General features: G+C 45.3%; 1 protein-coding gene across 5 annotated transcripts in view; it reads right to left on the minus strand.

Moving 5' to 3' along the window:
• Nucleotides 1-2,047: 2,047 nt before the first annotated feature.
• The window catches only part of INPP5A (inositol polyphosphate-5-phosphatase A), a 231,293-nt gene continuing 219,974 nt past the window's right edge, over nucleotides 2,048-13,366 (minus strand). For 3 of the 5 annotated variants that reach the window (XM_083506000.1, XM_083505998.1, XM_083506002.1), the window contains 4 exons: nucleotides 12,572-12,683; nucleotides 6,010-6,078; nucleotides 4,316-4,352; nucleotides 2,048-4,053 (listed from right to left, as the gene is read on the minus strand). In XM_083506000.1, coding sequence (XP_083362126.1) covers nucleotides 4,004-4,053; nucleotides 4,316-4,352; nucleotides 6,010-6,078; nucleotides 12,572-12,683 — 268 coding nt within the window. In that variant the 3' untranslated portion in view covers nucleotides 2,048-4,003. Of the gene's footprint in view, nucleotides 4,054-4,261; nucleotides 4,353-6,009; nucleotides 6,079-12,571; nucleotides 12,684-13,366 lie in introns of all 5 variants that reach the window. The other 2 variants (XM_083506001.1, XM_083505999.1) reach the window with 1 other exon arrangement.

The raw sequence follows: 13,366 nt of genomic DNA on the forward strand, positions 1-13,366 counted from the left end.
ACTCGACTGGACCTTCCTCAACGTCAGAGAATGTCCGCGATTTAATTGGTTGGAAGGGTTGGCGCCAATATCTTCCCAGAGAACTCGCTTCCCTTTGTCCAGCTGACTTGGCCTGAAGTCCAGGCGGCCGTGTATTGGGACCTGAAATCGGTTTTGCAGATGCAGCACGACGGGGTTTATCGATCCAGCCCCGATCGTATTGCGGTTGTTGGCGGACTTGGTTCGCTTATTCCATTTATAGACTACCATTTCCTTCAAGGAGCTCAAGGTGGTGTAGCGCATGGTTCTTCCACCCCACGCCAATTTTATATTCACAATAACCCCGTGAGGTAGGCTAGGCTGCAAGGTAGGCTAGGCTGCCCAAGGTCGTCCAGTGAACTTCATCCCCAAGTCGAGATTTGAACCCTGGCCTCCTAGGTCCAGCACTCTAACCATCACACCACACTATGCAAGGGCTGAGAATTAGCGCTCTCTCTCTCTCTCTCTCTCTCTCTCTCTATATATATATATATATATTATTGCATCCCAATGAAGATCAAAGCAAGCTTCCCGCAGGCTTCGGATAATTCAACCAGCTGCTTTCTAGACACGTGGTCTTGCAAGAAAGAAACCAGGCACTTGATCTTATGATGCTCCGGTGACCCTAATTTAAGTGGGAGCCGCTTGGGAATAGGAACGGGGAAGGGTTTTCTGCCGAGGACAGGATGATCTTAGAGACAGAGACTCTGCAGGTGCCCAGGAATTCCGCAGGATCCTCCTTATGACACGTAGGGATCTCACCCATTTTCTAAAGGAAGCGTTGTCCTGTAACCCTTCCCTAAAGCGGGGCGGGGGAGCAGCGAGGAGGGACCATGATTAAAACTGGCTTCTTCCTGGAACCTCTTAAAAGGACTGCCAGCTCTCCAAGCAAGTTTTGCAGCACCTGCTAGGGATGTGTTCTCAGTAGGACGGACGGTGGGAAGAACTCCCCAATCAGAGATGCAGCTTTAAATAGCTTCCCTGCTCCCAGGGCATTTAATATGGGCATGTTCTTGATGGGATAGCCCAAGCCCCTTAACTAAATGCTTATTAAGGACGCGTTTTTTTCGTTTTTGTTTTGCTCTTCTCTCTCCCGAGGACCTTACGCGCGTCGACTGAGAAGTCTTATCGTGTTCCAAGTTACTTCAGCGTAAAGGATTGCGCTGCGCCCCCCCCCCCTACTTAGGTTGACACCTTTCATAGGAGCCAACCACGAATCCCCGCAATAAAATATTTGAGCCCCCCCCCATTTTTGATAGGCATTCCCTTTCAAATGCTGTGTGTACTGTGTCATGTGATAGATTATGCGGTGCGAGGCTTATTTTATTCAAGTTGGCACCCCAGACACCTTGTTTACCTCGGCTTCGAAGCTGGCGAAGGCGTGTCCCGTTGATGAACATCACTAGGCCCCGCAGCCCGAGTTGAAACTGGTTTACTCGGGAGTAAGCTTCATTGAGTTCCCTGGAGTTTGCGCCTAGATAAATATTGCGCCTTATTTCCGTGCGTTTGGGTGTGAAAACAGCCTCCTCCAACCGGGTGTCCTCTAGACGTTTTGGGCTGCTCTCCTGACCACTGGACAAGCTGGCTGAGGAGTTTTAGTCGAAAATATCCGAAGGGCATATTTTGTTGTTTACACCAACAAAAAATAAATCTATCCCGATGGACAAACACTGGAAATAACTGCTTCCCTTTTCTCTTGGCCCCAAACAAGGGTCCTGCCGCAATACTTCGTCTGAATCTAACCTCTCTGGAACGTTTAAGTTTAGCCGGACAATCCGGTCTTGGCCCTGGAGCCCGTGGGGCGATGACCTGTGTTCAGAGTGTGTCTGAGCATGTGCAGAAGCCCATTCTCTCCCCTCGGCCATCGACACCCTTGGCGTTGGAGGTTGAGAGAGAGAGAGAAAGGCGCTTGGACCCCAGACGTTTGGAAACGCAGCTTTGCGCTCTCCCCGCTTTTCCTGAACCTTTTCTCTTGCAATGCTAACGCCGATAGGAAGAGAGGCAAAACCCCAAGAGACACGCAGCCGTCTTCACCATGATCAGTTTTATTGCTTGAGAACCAGAATGCTCATTTCAAAGTGAACAGGCAAACATTACAAACTTTCTCCCAATCCCCGCGTAGTTTCTCTCCTCCAGCCTTACACGGGTCTGTACGGATACCAGATTTGGGGGGGGGGGTGAGGGGAGAGCGTGCGCGCATCAGTGACGGTACCCAGCGATGGGGAAGTTTCTCTGATTTTATCGGGGAGGGTTCCTCCTCCTCCCTTGCTACGCGTGGGATTGATTTACACACCCCCGTCCCCAAGGCAGCCTCCCGCAGCTCCCGCCATTGCCCGGTCCCTGAACTCGGTAGTGTTCTAAATTAAATCAATAAAGCCCTCCGCTTGTGTTTCATCAACAGGCTCGCTAATCGCCTTTTAATGCTTTATGGGGAGAGGTGTGAGCTGAGAGAAATTGGGGGGGGGGGTGCTGTGCTGGGAAGAGCTCCAATCAGAGTGAAGATTTACAGACTCTTTGCCCCCCCCATCTCTCTCCTCCCCCCCCCAATTTCCCCCCTCCCTTAGCCATAATCAAAAATTGCTACTTGCCTCGGGGCTGAACTGCCTTTTTTGGAACCGTCTTCCTATCTTCAGCTAGAATACTTGGCACCCGAATTTGCTGCATAAATATGTGACTACAGTTGGCAGATGATGAGTGAGGTTTCTGGCTCTCTTTATATATAAGTACTGTATATATTCACACACACACTGGTGAAAGAAGCCCTTTGGTTGGGCTGGCAACTGGGGGAAGCTTGGAAGTGAGTCTCTCTGCTTAGCATTGGCCTCCATGGGGGGGGGGGAGGTGTCCCAAAGGACGCCTCCAGGCTCCACCCCAAATCCCATGGTCTGCAACTCTGAGTAAGTAGGCGTAGGCCTGCTGTAAGGCCTACTCACACTTACTTCCAAGTAAACACACTTAGGATTGGGGTGTCAAGTCTGCTTTCAGTTCAAAGTAAATGTGTTTCAGGATTGGGTATCAGCGGGGAGAGATGCATTTTTCCCCTCCACGTGGATCCTAACAACACACCGTTGTTTTTGGAAGTTAAACCCTACTTCGGGGAAACCCAGTGGGATTTACTGACCCTTGACTAGTCTGGGCTGGTGGGAGGAGTGGGAGGAGGAAAGGCTATTTTGTAGCAGGAAAGACAAACGGTTTGTAATTATAAATTATTATTTCTATATCTGTGTATATATATCTCTATACACACTCACATACAAATATATAAATATATACACTTATAGAAAGCAGCTGCTGTTGTGTGATTCAAAAAACCATGGAACATGGCAGTATAGTAAATAACATGAGAAAACAAAACAAAAAAAAGTCTATAAAAATGACCAGGACAGAACAAAAAACCCCACCCTGCGACCCTCCCCCCCCCCACTTCAAAAAATCACAGGGACCATAAATCTTGGTTAACATACAATAATAACACACCAGGACTTCTATACAAGGCAAATGTACAAAATCCCAACCTTGCTTTAAGCTAGAGAAGGGTGATGAAAATTGTTTGTTTTTAAATGTTGAATATTATATATATTATATATAATTTCACATTGACAGACTTTTTAAAAAAAGAAGGAAGCAGAGTGTAGTCTAAAACACAGTACATCGCGGCAAACTAGGTTTTTGTTTTTGTTTTGGCAACCAGATTGTGGCATAATATATGCATCTCCATATAAAAATAAAAAAAACAAAACAAAATCCACAATTGATGTCACAGGAATATTTACCAGAGGGTGAGGTATGAGAGGTTTCTCTCTCTCTTTTTTACTTGGGGCTCTAAAGCCCAGACTCCAAAGAAAATAGTGTATGATCAACAGCCTAAAATGAAATAACAATAACAATAAAAACAATAACGTGGCACGCTGGACTCCGGAGGATGAATGGAGCTGTCACGGTATAAGCGATGGGATGCATCTCAAGTCCTTCCTCTTCCTCCTCACTACAAGGAGCTTTCTCGAAAGATCTTCTCGTTTCGGAGGCATCTTTTCCCTGTTTGCAGAATTGATTGGCAGCTGATTTGTTTTTTCTCTATTTACTTTAACAGACTAAAAATTAAACAAGCAAATAAAATAAAAAAGGCCGCACCAAAAATATGGGGGCCGGAAGGGAATAAATAATAATAATTTTTTAAAAAACCGCGAAAGCAAAGAGGGGAGAGAGGAAGGAGGTAAGGAAAAAAATCTAATGTGATATTTACCACCACTACATCACTGCACGACACAACACTTGTGCACATTGGCAATAGGTTTACCTGCCCCCGCGGCTATTCGGAAGGACAGGAACACGGGCTGGAAGGAGGGAGAGAAAAGAGAGGTTAGAAGGTGGAGCCCAAGCAGTCCTCGACGCCGCCTCCCAAGCCAAGCAATAGGGCCTCCGTAGTCGCAGGCACCCCGGCTTCCTCCTCCCCGATTCCCTCCCGCTTTGCTTCTCCTGGGGAACACCGGCTGGGTCATCCTCCGCCTCCTGCAAGAGCCACGCGCGTATTCCTTGGGCCCGCCCCGAGCTCGTGCGTCTTTTCCCGGGGAGTAACCACAGCGCCTTACGCGCACCAAAGCAAGAGTTGACGCCTGTTTGAAGCCGCGGGGTCCAGGCCCCGGCAGCGAATCCCGCTGCAACGCGTGAGGTTTGGGCTGCAGTCGAAATCAAGCAGCCCGTCCCGTCGAACGCAGGCTTACTTTAGAGTAGGATCGGGCGGCTCTTTCGGAGCGAGCGCTCCGTTAGCGGGCTGCCCTGCGGCCCCCGACTTTTAACCAGGTTTACTCAGGTCCATTGATTTCCATAGGACTTACTTTCAGGTATGTATGTAAAACTGGGGCTGCGCTAGCGGTCCCCCTCTCCCGCCAAGAACCTCATTTTTACATCGGGTGACAAACTAAATATACTCTTTCTGGTTAGCTAAAAAACTTAGGTCCATCTCTCTCTATATATCCAAATATCAGTTCAAACACAGCGATTGATGTTCCTTGCCCAAAGGGGGCGATTCTTACACTCTGGGATATCTAGGCTACCCTCCTACACGCACCCGGAGTTCAGTGCGTTACCTCGGAGTAAGTGCCTCTGAACGCATTGGCGCGTCCTCCTGCGTAGGATTGCGCTACTGCAGGTCTCGCTAGCTGGATTCGAGGAAACGCGTCTTTTAAGACCGCAGGCTTAAGTAGCCATTAATGGGTTGACGTGTATGTCGAGAAGCGAGATCCGCCGAGGGAAACCAGGCCTGAAGCCTCCTCCTGCTTTGTCCGTTTCTGAACGCACAGCCCACTCCAACGAAACCGAAGCGGCGTGGCTTTCAGATCCCTGACTCTGGCGCCGGGGAAGCGAAGCCTCACCGTTTGCTCGGAGCGCGCTTCCAAGGGCGCGTCAGGCTGCTTTTACGCACCTTTGGAGTCAGAAACTATCCGCTCTGCCGCAACGCGATCAGGCGGACTGACTGCTAGGGATCGGGGCGTTGAGGGGTCGGGGTACTTGCTAACCTGCTGGTAGCGGAAGGTCCTCATTTTCGGATTTTAAAAGTGTGTCTAAGCGGGGAAGTTTATTTCAATAGTTTTCATACCCGGATCAGAAAATAAAAACGCAAGGGTCTTTCAGATCCGGGTCCCCTTAACGCCAGGACACTGAGCTTCACGCTCTTGATCTTGCCCCTCCCCTTTGAATTTCAACTCGCCCCAAGGCACAGAAAACTCCGAAAAACGGACGCCTGTCGCCGCGCTCTACTTCCTACACGTGGGTTTCAACTTCTGATCGTTTGGTAGCGCCTTCCAGGCTCCCCAGCTCCCGTTTTCTAACCCGATCCTACGCACGTTTGCTGGAAAAAACCAGCCCAATATTGATCCATGGGACTCCTTCCAAACAAGAGGGCATCTCCCCTGCAAAGATCCTCCGCAGCCCCACCCACGCCCCCTTGGCCCGCCACAGACACGCGTTCGTGCAGCTGTTCACAACGCTTACCTTGTGGTCCCCCATGCAGACATTTGGTCCAATATGGTCGTACACCACTTGCTTCTCATCGTTTTCTGACTAGGGTAAAAACATAAAAAGAAGCCCATAGTTCGGAGAGGCTTTGCACCGAGAATGCAAAGTCGCAGGTATGTAAATGCACACAGCAGCCGAGGGGAGCAGTTACACACATCGACATCCGGGAATAAGGGCCGTTAAAATCAATAGATCTCACTGACAAGGAAATGTATTCAGAGTCCGTGTACCGTTGCGCCCCCCCCCCCAATGTTACTTCTTTAGGCACAGATGGGGAAAGCCAGCTGGGTGAATGCCAACTTCACATATATGCAAAGAATTGCAAGATCTGCTCCCAGGCATTAACTCACAACACATGCCTGTCTAGGAACACAATAATTCTTACCTTACTTAGGCAATAGGCCTAGACCCACTTACTCAAGAGTAAACCTCACAGAATTGGCTGTGACTTAATTCTCAGTAGACACGTGGGACTGCACGGTTAAATCTTGAAATGTGAGTAAACTGCATTTGGAAAAATTTCAAAATGCAGCCACTGTAATTCTGATGTCTTTAGCCGGGAAGGTCTCCTTTTATTAGATCGTCATTGCACTGCAAGCAATTCCTACTTTCTCATTCCGTATCCCTGTTGTTGTGTTACTAGTACATAGCCAAAGCCCAGCATATTTAAATGCCACTTATTTCAGTGAGGACAATGAACGCAAGTTAACTCCCGTTAAAAACAGGCCTTAAAAATGCTCAGCTTTGGCTTTATCAGGTCAGTAGTCAGAAACAAACCTTCAAGGATGCAGCCGCCAATAGTGTTCTAGAAGGGGTGTTAACAGATTTGAAGCTGTCCTCAATTGCTACTGTGGGTCCAAATATTAAAGGGAGCATCAACCTGCTCAAAGAGAGCCAGGCAACCATCCTATGTTTTCAGTCTTTAGAGGTGCATCATGTCTTGAGTGGATGAAAAGTGAGGGCCTACTTTGTGATGGCACCCTGACTGTGGAATACCCCCCAGAGGAAGGTAAGCCTAGTGTCGACATTGTACTCTTTTCAGTGCCAAGTTAAAACCAAAATAAAAAAATTCCTTCCAGTAGCACCTTAAAGACCAACTAAGTTAGTTCTTGGTATGAGCTTTCGTGTGCATGCACACTTCTTCAGATACAATCGTGTGCATGCACACGAAAGCTCATACCAAGAACTAACTTAGTTGGTCTTTAAGGTGCTACTGGAAGGAATTTTTTTATTTTGACTATGGCAGACCAACACGGCTACCTATCTGTAAGTTAAAACCAGGCATTTTAGATTATATCTTTACTTGTTTGTTCTTTTTATTGTAGCTTTGTTTCTTTTATTGTGGCTTTGTCTTCACAATGAGTTTTTTATTTTGTTTTGGTAATTTGAAAGTTTGTTTGCCTGCTGCCCTGAAGGCTTTTTTGAACAAAGAATAGTATGTATATTTGTGTGTATATAAAAACAAACTTTCTGGTTTACACTGGCCAATTAATTAACCAGTTAATTTTTTAAAAAAAACCAAAACCCTGTATTTTAATGCAGGGGACTCTGCTTCTGCATTAATGAAGACTGGTTTCTCTTAGCTAGCTACTGAAGGCTGTAATCTGACATACAACCAGTGGGATTCCCTACAGCAGGAATGGTGAATCTGTGGCCTTCCAGATGTTGGACTCTAATTCCTATCAGCTTCAGTCAATGTGATTATGGGATGATGGAAGTTGTGGTCCAGCAACAGTTTCCTCCATTCCTGTACTGTAGTCTTTGGGTTGTAAGGCTGAAATCCTTACCTGCTTTCCTGGGAATAAACCCCATTGAACTTAATGGGATTTAGTTCTGAGCAGGCATGGGCAGACTCATGTTTTAACTCATAGACACCCCAGTTCCTAACCACATTTACGGAGCAGGAAATCACAACTAAATGCAACTTCTAGGCCGGTTTTAAATTGGGGGTGTTCTGCACAATACTTCAGTTGACATCCTTAGGCTACTCCCAAGCTGAAGGTACTTGTCAGTCTTCACAGTTCTTAAACTCCTATTTTTCAAATCCACAATTAAATGCCTTAATCGATTAGGGGCACTGATAAAGTGATTAATGCTTTCAGCTCTAATCCTATTACCAGATTTGGTATCAACCCTGTTTAGATCTAATTAGGTTCTTCTGTTGCACAGAATTGGAAACACTGGGGAAAGGAAATGGATTTAACCCCCCCCCACGTGGTCTTTTATGAAATATATTTTCCCCTCCATCAGATATATCAATAGTAAACATAGTATGTTTGGGATTCCCTATGATTTCAATGGAACTGGCTTTCAACCAGATCTACTTAGGAATGAAAGCTGGAAACACCCGAATCAATGGGAGTCTTGCTATTTATTTAAATGGATTTTTGGATTTTTACATAAAAAAACGCCTCTCAAAATGAGAGGTGAATGAACAATATCCCCACCGCTTGATTTATTTCTACTCTGTTCTTCCCTGGCACTTTATTCCCTTTATCCTCCTCTCTTCAAACAAATAATGAAATCGACACAGCTTTTGCTACTGCATCGACTATTACATCGACCAACGCTGACCATCTTCTTTGTTTATCTAGCATAATGACCCTGCTAAAGCAATCACTTAAGAGGGAGGTAGAGAGACTGGCTCTGACTTGCAATTTCTCAGGCTGGTTAAACTGCGAGATAATTAAATCTGGAGCCCACACCCTTCTCCCCAGATCTTCCATACATACATACATGCAACCGCAGCTGTGCTTGCAAATAGTTTGCCATCCTCATTTATTTCTGATGAAAAACAGTCAAGCTTTCCCTCATCTGTAATCAGTCAAGTTTGACTGGGCAAGAACTTTATATATAAACAGCCGCATTTGGGACTATAAAGTTAAAACTGAATTATCTTTAATGCAGTAAGAAAACTTAAGGTCATATTTGCTTTCTAGCATGCTTGCCTGGGAATCTATCTCTGTATCTATCCACACACACACACACACACACACACACACACACCCTCCCTAACCTTCTGCATTGTATGCATGAACACTTTCCAATATTTCAAGTTCATAATGCCACCGCCATCGGAAGTGGAGATACATTCATCAAAAGCGACTTGATAATTTACAAAGGCAGCGTCAAATTGTGGATTTTCGAGTGCATAATCTTTAGACAGATAAACAAATTACAGCAGCGCACAAGCAGAAACACGCTTCACTCAGCTGAGCATTCATTACGCCATGCTCTCAGGCAGTTCTGTGACTCTCGAACAGCGGGCAACCTTTGGTGTGTTAGGGCTCAGCAAGCATAAAATAACATGCTGGGGAGGTAACCGACCGTGGCATGATAAATGAGGTTGTGCTAAAGCTGTTTACAGCCCCATGTCTGTACAATCTGTAAGGAGCCTACTGCATGGAGCCTGGTGTTTTGGGCTCCCTGCTAATTTGGGCACGGCTAGAAGCTCTTGCCCTATGCAAACAAAGGAGCCCAAATCTGCAAGAGCTAAACTTGCTTTTTGGATGTGGTGGGGAGAAACACTGCGTGAGGCTCAACTATGTTTTACTCAGACCCATTGAAAGCAATGGCCCTATCTTAATTATGTTTGGTATTTTTTTTTGGGGGGGGGCTATTCTTAGCTGAATACCACCCATTACTTCTACATTCATACGGCACTTTGAAAACTAGCGGAGCGCCTTACAATTTTGCTTGTCCCCATAAATCGACTGGGGATGTAGGTGACTATTATTCCCATTATACAGATAAGAGAACTGAGGCCAGGGGATAGTGACAACCCAGTGGCTTGTTCTGGTAGGACTCCTGTGCAATTAACAGCTATCTTACCCACCTTGCAGAAGTTTAGCAGGTGTAACTTTCACCAGATGCCCTGAAAATCTCTGTGTTAAAATTTCTGCCTTGCCTGCAGGCACTTTGAAGGCACTGAAGCAGCACCAGAGTAAGGTTTCCACCGTACTTAATCCGACATCGCAAAATTAGCTGCCAGTCGAAAAAACCCCAGATTTGTGTTGCTGGGTTAAACTCGCAGCTGTAGCTACACAGGAGAGCCACAGCACCTTTGTGACTCATGGCTGCCACATTAATCCGCAGATATCACATAGCATATCTTGGGAGTTCTCAGGTGTTAAATAAATGTAGCTTTTAGATTACTGGTGTCTTCTAAATGTTTGGTCAGTGGATTGGAAGAAACAATCCTGCATATGCTTCCACTGAAAAATGTATTATTTTATTTTCAGCACGTTTTAATTCACAATATTTATTTTGCTTAGTGGTCCAACAAGACAGGCCACCGTTGTTCTCACTCTACAGATGGGAGAATTTAGGCTGGAGATGACACCCGAAGCTGCACAGTGAGTGACATGGGTGGGGTTTGATTCCAAAGTTTGTTATTATTTATTATATTTTTATGGTCTTTGTCCAACCAGTGTTCTCAGGGGGGTATCCAAAGAATAAAAAACATAATACAACTCTCTAACTCACCGTTCCATTACGAAATAGTAGCAATATAGAAATCACAGTGACAGCCAACCATCTCTTTAAGTCTACAATGGCCAGCTGGAAAAACATACATCTTTAACTGTGAGAGTCAACAGTATGATGCAGCAGAAGCAGGGGGAAAAAGCTAATGCAATTCTAGGTTGTATCAATGGAAGTATACTGTCAAGATAAGGGAGGACATAGTAACACTGTATTCTGCCTTGGTCAGACCACATTTGGGAGTACTGTGTACAGTTCTGGCCGCTATGGTTTAAGAAGGTTATTGGCCAGCTGGAACATGTGCAGAGGAGGGCGGCCAAGATGACAAAGGGTCTGGAAAGCAAGCCTTATGAGGAATGGTTGAGGGAGCTGGAGATTTTTTAGCCTGGAGAAGACTTAAGAGGTGATACGACAGCCAACTTCAAATATCTGAAGGAACGTCACACAGAAGATGGAGCAAGCTTGATTCCTGCTGTCCCCTCCCCGAACCAATGGATTCAAATGACTAAAGGAGATTCTGATTAAGCATTTGAAAGAACTTTCTGATTTTAAGAGCTGTTAAACCATGGGGTGGGCTACATAGGAAAGTGGTAGATTCTCCACCACTGGAAGCTTTTAAGCAGGTTGGAGGGCCAGTTGTCAGGGACTGTTTCCTGCGTCTGACACTGGAGGTGAAACGTAGCCATCATGGCTAGTCATTGTTTGATATCCTTCTCTATGAATTTGTCTAATCCTCTTATATAGCGGAAGTGAGTTCCATAGTTTAACTATGCACTGTGTGAATAAGTACTTCCTTTTACCTGCCCTGAATCTTCCAACATTCACCCCATTGGATGTCTATGAGATTAGCGTTATGAGAGAGGGAGAAAAACTTTCCCATCCCCTTTTCTTTCATGCCATGCATAAATTCTTATAAACTTTTACCCTGTTACTGAGTGGGGGAAACATATCACCAATGGGAGGAAGTGCCATAATCGGGAACCTAAGATCGGGTAAGCATAATTGCTCCCCGTCTTGTTAGCTGGCTGTTGTGTATAGTTTGGCCAGGTCCCCCAGGATATGCCTTCATATGTTTACAGCAGTAGCAAGGATGGAGGAGAAGCGCTCAGAAAAGAATAATGGGAGGGCATCTGGGCTGTGTTCCTAGTCTTGTCAAATCAGGCCCATGAAATGAAGGAAATTTCCTGGAAGTCCCAATTCATTAGAATGCAGTGCAACCTCATTTGTTCGAATAGCCTAGACCCAGAAGTTGTATGCTGGCTCCCTCGGCCAGTAAAGCGAGATGAGCGCCGCAACCCCAGAATCAGTCACGACTGGACCTAATGGTCATGGGTCCCTTTACCTTTACATGACAAAAAGATTTAAAAGCGGGCAGGGCAGAGGAGCACACCCTACTCTCTGTCTTTTTTAAATCTCGGGTCATTCCCTCCCCCCCACCGGAGCACAATCCCAGGGTTTGCGTTCTGTGGTTCTGTCCACATCCTTAGACATAGCTTGACTCCCTAACTAAACATGGTGACTTGCCACAGATCCTGTGGCAAATAACCTTGGAATAAGGAGCCAAATGCTTAGCAAAAAACTAACAGCCCAATGGAAGTGACTTTTGTAAGCTATCTTGAAAAGTTCTGGATTGAGCATACAAGGTAGGTGAAATGATTAGTACACCAGTATCTGACAATCATTGGATTTTTGCTAAAGATAGCTGAGAATAAGGAGCATAGGTTTGTATATCCAATGCTGCTGTTCCACTTGCACAGTGGGATTTTCACTGAACGCCCAGTTGTTCTGAGCTTCCAATAATAGATCCTGATCTCCAAAATATGAGGGCTGGAAACTTGTTCAAAAATGAAACCATATGCCACCATATTTTCTAGCAGGTTCGAGGCACTGCTCAATAGTCAAAAGCAGGGGTCAGCAACCTAAGGCCCATGGGCCGGAAGTGGCCTGCGGAGGTCATTTGACTGGCCCACGAGCCGCCCACGAACTGAGCTACCCGCAAGACAAACCTTGCTGACCCCTGATCAAGAGAGTCCTACACTTTCAAGTCAGCCCTTACCTTTAGAATCAGCTCTTTGGCAGAATGTGACATTAGGATCCTGTCACACCAAGCTGGGCATCTAGTGTTCATATACTGCATTCCCTGGCTACAATCTTCACTGTACGGATAGCTGTGGGGACAGGAAAACACCAAACTCAAATGCAACATCTGTTAGCAAAAACTCACAAGTTTTACCAAGCAAATTCAAGTAGCAAAACCAAATACAGGTGCTTTTTCTTTCCATGCTCACTTCTAATTTCTTGCAGGTGTCTCCCCTCCCGGTTTGTAAGTGTATTGCATTGCAATTTGTTGAATTGTTTTATTTTTAAAACTTCATTTTGAAAGCCACCTTGGGAAGTTGATTAAACAAAATAGAAGTACTTTAAAATAAACAAATAGAAGTGCTTTTAAATAAATAAGCAGTACAGCGAGATTATTTTTGTTTGTTTAGGGAATGAAGTTAAGTCACGTGCTTAGTACATTTGTGTGAAAAGTAAAAACACTGGAAAGATGCATTTTGAAAAACAACAATAAATAGATAAATATTTTTTAAGAGTTGAAATCTATTCTGCTTATTGCTAGATTGGGGGAAAAATGGGATTATAGAGGTCTTCAAGATGAAGGTTTTAAAATAAGATTTGTGGGATTGAAACAAAATGCTTTCATGCTTGAAGAGAAACTTATTTACCATCCTACTTGGCGTGATATTATGAAACTGAGATGCATAGCTCTCCACCAAATGGGTTTACAAGCTACACTGCCATTAAAAAGATTAGCCGTGGCAAACAGCCAGCTAAAGTATACTGAATGTAT

This window comes from Podarcis liolepis (genome assembly GCF_965112155.1).
Source record: "Podarcis liolepis genome assembly, chromosome: 5".
Lineage (NCBI taxonomy): Eukaryota > Metazoa > Chordata > Lepidosauria > Squamata > Lacertidae > Podarcis > Podarcis liolepis.